At 44.1% G+C, this 6,399-nt stretch overlaps 3 protein-coding genes across 3 annotated transcripts; 1 reads left to right on the top strand and 2 right to left on the bottom strand.

Annotated features, from left to right (window-relative positions):
* Window positions 1–1,790: 1,790 nt before the first annotated feature.
* Window positions 1,791–2,780, top strand: PHALS_11908 (elongation factor ts; the record flags this gene model as incomplete). Its single annotated transcript, XM_024727353.1, has 1 exon — window positions 1,791–2,780. One exon carries the CDS (start codon window positions 1,791–1,793, stop codon window positions 2,778–2,780), a length of 990 nt encoding a protein of 329 aa, XP_024577939.1.
* An 89-nt stretch (window positions 2,781–2,869) lies between these two features.
* Window positions 2,870–3,933, bottom strand: PHALS_11907 (spermidine synthase; the record flags this gene model as incomplete). The annotated part of the gene is made up of 2 exons (XM_024727352.1): window positions 2,870–2,920; window positions 2,965–3,933. 2 exons carry the CDS (start codon window positions 3,931–3,933, stop codon window positions 2,870–2,872), a joined length of 1,020 nt encoding a protein of 339 aa, XP_024577938.1.
* Window positions 3,934–4,147: 214 nt separating this feature from the next.
* On the bottom strand, window positions 4,148–5,371 carry PHALS_11906 (Uncharacterized conserved protein; the record flags this gene model as incomplete). Its single annotated transcript, XM_024727351.1, has 4 exons — window positions 4,148–4,366; window positions 4,425–4,932; window positions 4,999–5,188; window positions 5,245–5,371. 4 exons carry the CDS (start codon window positions 5,369–5,371, stop codon window positions 4,148–4,150), a joined length of 1,044 nt encoding a protein of 347 aa, XP_024577937.1.
* Between the last annotated feature and the right edge of the window lie 1,028 nt (window positions 5,372–6,399).

Here is a 6,399-nt window from a genome sequence, read left to right as displayed (position 1 = left end):
CGCTTTGCGACTGATATGTTATCGCAGCTGTTGATAGCGTGGTGATATTAGGCATTGGAACTGATACGTTATCTTAGCTGGTAATAGCACTGTGATAGTTTGCATTGCGATGGATTCATTACAGCAGCTGTTGTTACAAGGTGGTAGTCCGCTAAGCTACTAATGTGCTACCGCAGTTGTTGATAGCGTGGTGATAGTCTGCAGTGTGACCGAACTTTTCCAGCTGTTGATAGAAATGTAAAATCCGCATTGCGACGGATTTGTTACAGCATCTGTTGTTAGCAAGGTGGAGGTCCTTTAAGTGACTGATGTGTTACCGCAGCTACTGATAGCGTGGTGATCTGCATTGCGACTGATATGGTATCGCAGTTATTAAATCTGCATTGCGATTGATTTGTCAGTATGGCTGTTGAAAGTTTGGTGAAATTTTTCTTCGTGACTGATGCGTTCACGCAACTGTTGACAACGCGGTGATATCCTGCAAAGCGAATAATGTTAGAGCAGCCGCTGACGGCTTGGTAAAAGTCTCATCGGAACTAATGTGTTACTGCAGCTTTTGACAGCAAAATGGTAGTCTGCTGAGCGACTGATGTGTTATCGCAGCTGTTGATAGCGTGGTGATCTGCATTGCGACTGATATGGTATTGCAGCTATTGATAGCAAGGTGGAAATCTGCATTGCGATTGATGTGTCGGCATGGCTGTTGACAGTATGGTGATTTCTTTATTTCGATGTGTTAACGCAACAGTTTACAAAGCGGTGATATCCTGCAGTGCGAATAATCTGTCAGAGCAACTGTTGACAACGTGGTGATATGCTGTATTGGAACGAATGTGTCATCGCAGCTGTTGACAGTGTGGTGGTAGTCCGCTTCGCCACTGTTATGTTATCACAGCTGTTAACTACGAAATGGTAGTCCGCTTTGCGACTGATATGTTGATCCAGCTGTTGATTGCAAGGTGGAAGTCGGCTAAGCGAGTGGTGTGTTATCGCAGCTGTTGACAACGTGGTGATATGATGCGGCGCGACTAATCGATTACAGCAGCTGTTGACAGCTTCGTGATAATCTGTATTCGAACTAATTTATTACCGCAGTTGTGGTCAGCAATGCAGACTATCACATTGCTATTACCAGCTGGGAGGGATAACATGTCAGCCGCGCTGCAGACTATCAACACGTTATCAAAAGCTGCGATAACACATAAGTGGCTTAGCGGACTTCCACCTTTCTAACAACAGATGCTGTTACGAATCCATCGCAATACAGGCTATCAACAGCTGGAAGAGCTTTTAGTCGCAATGCAGATCACCACGCTATTAACAGCTGCGGTAACACATCAGTCGCTTAGCGGACTTCCACCTTGCTAACAACATCTGTTGTAACGAAGCCATCGCAATGCAGACTATTAAATTGCTTTTTACAGCTGGAATAACATATCAGTCGCAATGCAGATTTCCACCTTGTTAACAACAGGTGGTAGCGCTAACGCAAGCAGTGGATGCGTCTTTCCCGCGTATGGCCTTTGCCATGGCATATGGCTCAAGCGTTTTCCAACAGAAGAATCACAATGCTAATGCTTCTATGATTGATTTAGTATTCGCCGTCGATGATGCACAAGATTAAACATCGAGCGTAATCCCAAGCATTAATTATACGAGTATACTAAACTTGTGTGTACGTCCGCAATTCACCATCTTATAATTGTCGCATCTCATTTTGACGAATGGTAACTTAATTTTTCCAGTTGCTGGAGTGGATACGCAGACCGCAACGTTACTATAGTTTCACAATGGTCTTTAAGTATCTTGCTCACACGAGCCCCTTGTCACTTTACCTAGCTCGCCGGATTAGTATGTACAAGCCTGACATTAATGCTGTCAAGAAATTACGCACTGAATCACAAGCACCACTCAAGGACGTGCGAGACGCGCTTGCGGCTACTGAAGGCAACTTTCCAGCAGCTTTTGAATGGCTACGCAAAAAAGGCATCGCGTCGGCCAGTAAAAAGACTGGTCGTCACACGGCTGAAGGACTTGTGTCCATCAAGGTGACGGAGAGTGGCTTGATCGCTGCCATGGTGGAAGTCAACAGCGAGACAGACTTCGTGGCCATGAACAACAAATTTCAGGCACTCGTGAGAAATGTGGCTAACGCACTGGTAGAAGTCCCGACATCAAAGGCTGTGACTAATTTTCCTTCGGAACAGCTAGCACTTGTAAATGTAGACGATTCTACTGTTGCTGAAAAGGTGCCCGAACTGGTGGGAATTGTTGGGGAGAATGTCGTGGCCACTCGTGCCGTGCAGCTCAAACTTGAGGAAGGCACGATTTGCAGCTATCTTCACAATGTTGCCGCCCCTGGTCTTGGTCGTGCTGGTGCACTTGTGGCTTTGAGATATCTGTCGAAGACAGCAACTGCTGAGCAGACGGCTGGTGTGAGGGAGCTAGGTCACCGTCTAGCGATGCACGTTATGGCTGCCAACCCTCGTTTTCTATCGCGCGAGACCGTTCCAGCTGAGCTGGTCGAAAAGGAACGTGCGTATCTTGCTGATTTGGTCAAGGATTCAGGAAAACCTGCTCATATCGTTGCCAAAATGACTGAGGGCCGCTTGAGTAAATTTTTTGGTGAGTGTACGCTGCTGGAGCAGCCACATTTAATTGAGGAAGGCAACCCAAGAGTGGGCACGTTCATTGCTGAGCAGTCCAAGAGACTTGGCGTGGACGTGACAGTGACTGCTTACGAACGTTTTGAGGTTGGTGAGACCAACGAGAAAGCTTAAAGAAAAAAATGCGTGGGCTTTATTTAAGCACACCGATTATAATGATGGCAAAAGCACATAATAGAGATTCATTAGACACTTTACGTGTGTTATATGGATGAAGTACAAAAGCGTTTTTGAGTCATGAATGGGTGTATTTGCTGTTTTTTTGAGTTTTTCAGGTCATAAAGACCGGGTTATCCACCGTAATGACGCGAGTTTCTTTCTCAAGGGCCTCTCGCACCATTTTGGGCAAACCGAAAAGACCCAAGTGGCTCACGCCGTCATAAAAATGAAGCGGCTTCTTAATGCGCGATTCCACAAGAGCGTTCGTTTCATCAATGCTACGCTCGCGAATAGCCTTCACAGTTGCCTCACCACCATTTTCGTCTTCTACATTGGTAGCCATGTTGAATGCCCATGCGCAGCCAAAAGACGGGATTTCAACCGTGTAGGGTACAACTGAGTTAAAGTTGGTCTTGAGTGTGCAGTAGATTGAAGTAAAGCACTCATCGTAGTTATACACAGCACCTGGGCCCGACTGTGTGACTATGTAGCCACCCTTGTTAAGTTTTGTATTGGCATATTCGTAAAATTCTTCAGTATACAGCACGTAGCCTGGACCAGCTTCAATAGGGTCGGCAATATCCATGATAATGACATCAAATGTGCCGTTGTACTGCTTGAGAAAAGCATGCGCATCTGTGTAATGCACCTCAAGACGCGGGTCTTCAAACGCACCATCGGCCCATTCAGGCATCTCCTTACGACACATATTACACACAAGTTCGTCAATATCGACCATCACAACCTTTTCGACCGATTTGTGCTTCAAAACTTCACGAGCCGTAGCAAACTCACCACCACCACCAATAAAGACAGTTTTGGGATTCTTGTGAGCAAGCATAGCAGGATGAACAAGCGTCTCGTGATATATAGCCTCATCGAGCTTGGCTGATTGTGTTTTGCCATCTAGAACAAGTGTTTTGCCAAATGAGTAGGTCTCGATGATCTGCATGCTTTGAAACTTGGACTTGGCCTCGAATGTAATGGTCTTGAGCGCTATCGATAAAAGCAAATCTTCAGTCATGACTTCTTTATATACAAAGGGCTTTGTATATGCTGCCAATTGGGTCTGTTCCGTGGCAATCGCTTCTTTCTCCACCTCGGCCATGGTTACACTAGACTCGATACTTTTTAATGAATGCTAATCACTTTTTGACCATAAATTTACAGCCAACCACTAAAGTCAACTTTTTTGTGGTACACATACCGAAATCTGGGCAAGATAACGGTAATTATAGTTCCAAATTGGTTTTCATCGCTTATTGCAATTTTGCAAAGTGAACATGCAAAGAAAAATTCTTTACAAATGTGTATAAAATCCTTCACTTGCCGCCATTATTGAACAATGGTGGTGGAAGTTCGAATGTTTCTTGCTTGTTCTCTTTTCTAGATCTCTTTACGTTAGACGGTGCGACAAGAGATTCAATACATGTATAGAAATCGCACTTGTTGCGATACTTGCAATGACCTGATAAAATGTTGTAGTAATTCATTCGATCTAACAGTGTGTAAGCAACCTGAAGTAGCTGCAAAGCTTCCTTCTATACAACAAACACATTTAAGAAAAGCAATATTCGCAGTAGGTAAATAATCACTTACCTCAAGACACGAGCCGGTGGTGAAAAAGTCGAGTCCTAGCAGGAGACCAGTTCCAAAGTCGCATTCATCGCTGGCAATCGTAACTCTAGTCATTAACTCGCTTAATTTATTGCGCGCCATCCGATTCTGGCTACTTTCGTCCGATTGAAATTGTTGTAACAGATCAACAAGATCTTGTCCGCTCACAGGTAGCTCGCGATACCCTGTATTGTTCGTTGTGTCCACTGGGACCACAATACCAAGTTGATGTAGTGATGCAGCAACGATATCTTTCGACCTCTTATCTTGAAGAGCCGATACTGACCATGCTTGAGACCGCAACTTCTCTGTGCGATAGTCTTTAATCTTCTGAGACAGATTGGCAGCCTCATAGTCACCGAGGGTAGATTGACGTGTCTGTAATCTTGTTTCCAATACGTCAAAAAGACTGGAGCCGGCTATATCAAATTTGCACTCGTTACTCTTCTCTGCGCACACAATATACTCTGGAATTTGATCAGGAGCATCTCTACATTCAGTAGCCAGAGTTTAGTCCACTATTTCTTCCACACACATGAAAGCAGAACAGAGCAACCTAAAGTATCCCCAATGGCGACCTGTATTGCTGTCACTGTCGAGCATAACAGCTGCTACCTCTGGCGGGTCAAAAAAGAAACGTCCGTGCAGGTATAGTGGTTTGTCCACCGTTACTTTATTCTTTTCCGCAGCTGCCAGCAAGTCAAATAAGCCGATTAAGCGAAGCCCCAATGTGTCCACAAAAGCCTCTTAAGTTCGTACACAACCTTCAGTATTGATTAAGATGAAGAATAATGCGCCTTACCACAGGGACTTGTCGGTCGCAGCTCCAACGCCAGCCCAAAGACATTATACACGTCTGATGGTGCTTTGAAAAACAGTTTAGACTCTAAAAACGCATTCCATGCTGGTCGATGCGCTGAGCTTAACATTTTTGAAGCAGACATTCTTTCATCATCAAAAATCTTTTTTTGCCGCTTGGGCGGAGCACCCTCGCAATGACATTTCCGATGCATGAAGTTTGAACTGGTGTGAGCTTCCTGTCATCAAATTATTTGATATAGAAAATTATCAAACACTGTAAAATACCTCGTATTATACCTATGTATTAAAACCACATTTCCGAAATACAACATTGGTGGTGCATCCGCTATGGTATTTTTCCTGACTTTTTCGCTTGATTTTTCTTGTAGGTATTGAGTGACTATTTTTTTATTCTTGGAGAGAGTACTTACTTATGCAGTAGCACAGAAAAGAAGAGGAGAGAATGTTGTTTTCCTTCAATAGATATTAGGACTACTTCTATGTGGGTTTTGAATCGGTGACCACTAGGTCATCGGCTCAGTGGTTTATTACTGCACCAGGAAAGCCCCCTGTTAGTGATCCTCGCAGTAAAAGAAGCGGCTAATGCTGTTTGAAGCTACCTGCCAATTAAATTCGAGCTATTTTAGCGACTTTGAGACACTTGGTGCTGACCAGCCATCGATCGCATATTGAGCTGCTTTTCATCCTAAATGTTATTTTCTTTCGCGTTATTCTCTAGTGCTCGTGCTAATACACGAGGAGGCTACCGGTTTCATCGTCGCTTTATTTCTCGCTCATCATTCTTCTCTTACTCAGGTGCAAGGCGTGTATTGCAATCAGCTAGCCAATACAATTGCACTTAAATAGCACTGTTTACTGCTTCACTACCAATCAGCTCAAATTAGCGCATCAACTCGAGAACAGCATCGCATCATGCTTCCTTTGCTTGCTTTCTGATCACGTGATCAACCAAGCTCATTTCCCGAAATAATTGAGAGCTGTATTTGCTGTTTTGACCGTGAGAACCACAAAATATCAACTATCTTCTAAATATTACTTGTAACAGGGCTCGTAATGTAATATTTGGTGCGCACTGTTCAAAGCACCAACAACGAAGCTAAGAAGGAAGTTAAAGTGAGTTACTGGTATGAAGTAC

Source organism: Plasmopara halstedii, assembly GCF_900000015.1.
Source record: "Plasmopara halstedii genome assembly, contig: Scaffold_555, whole genome shotgun sequence".
NCBI lineage: Eukaryota > Oomycota > Peronosporomycetes > Peronosporales > Peronosporaceae > Plasmopara > Plasmopara halstedii.
The sequence above is the reverse complement of the archived record's forward strand: the minus strand, read 5'-3'. Positions and strand labels throughout refer to the sequence as shown.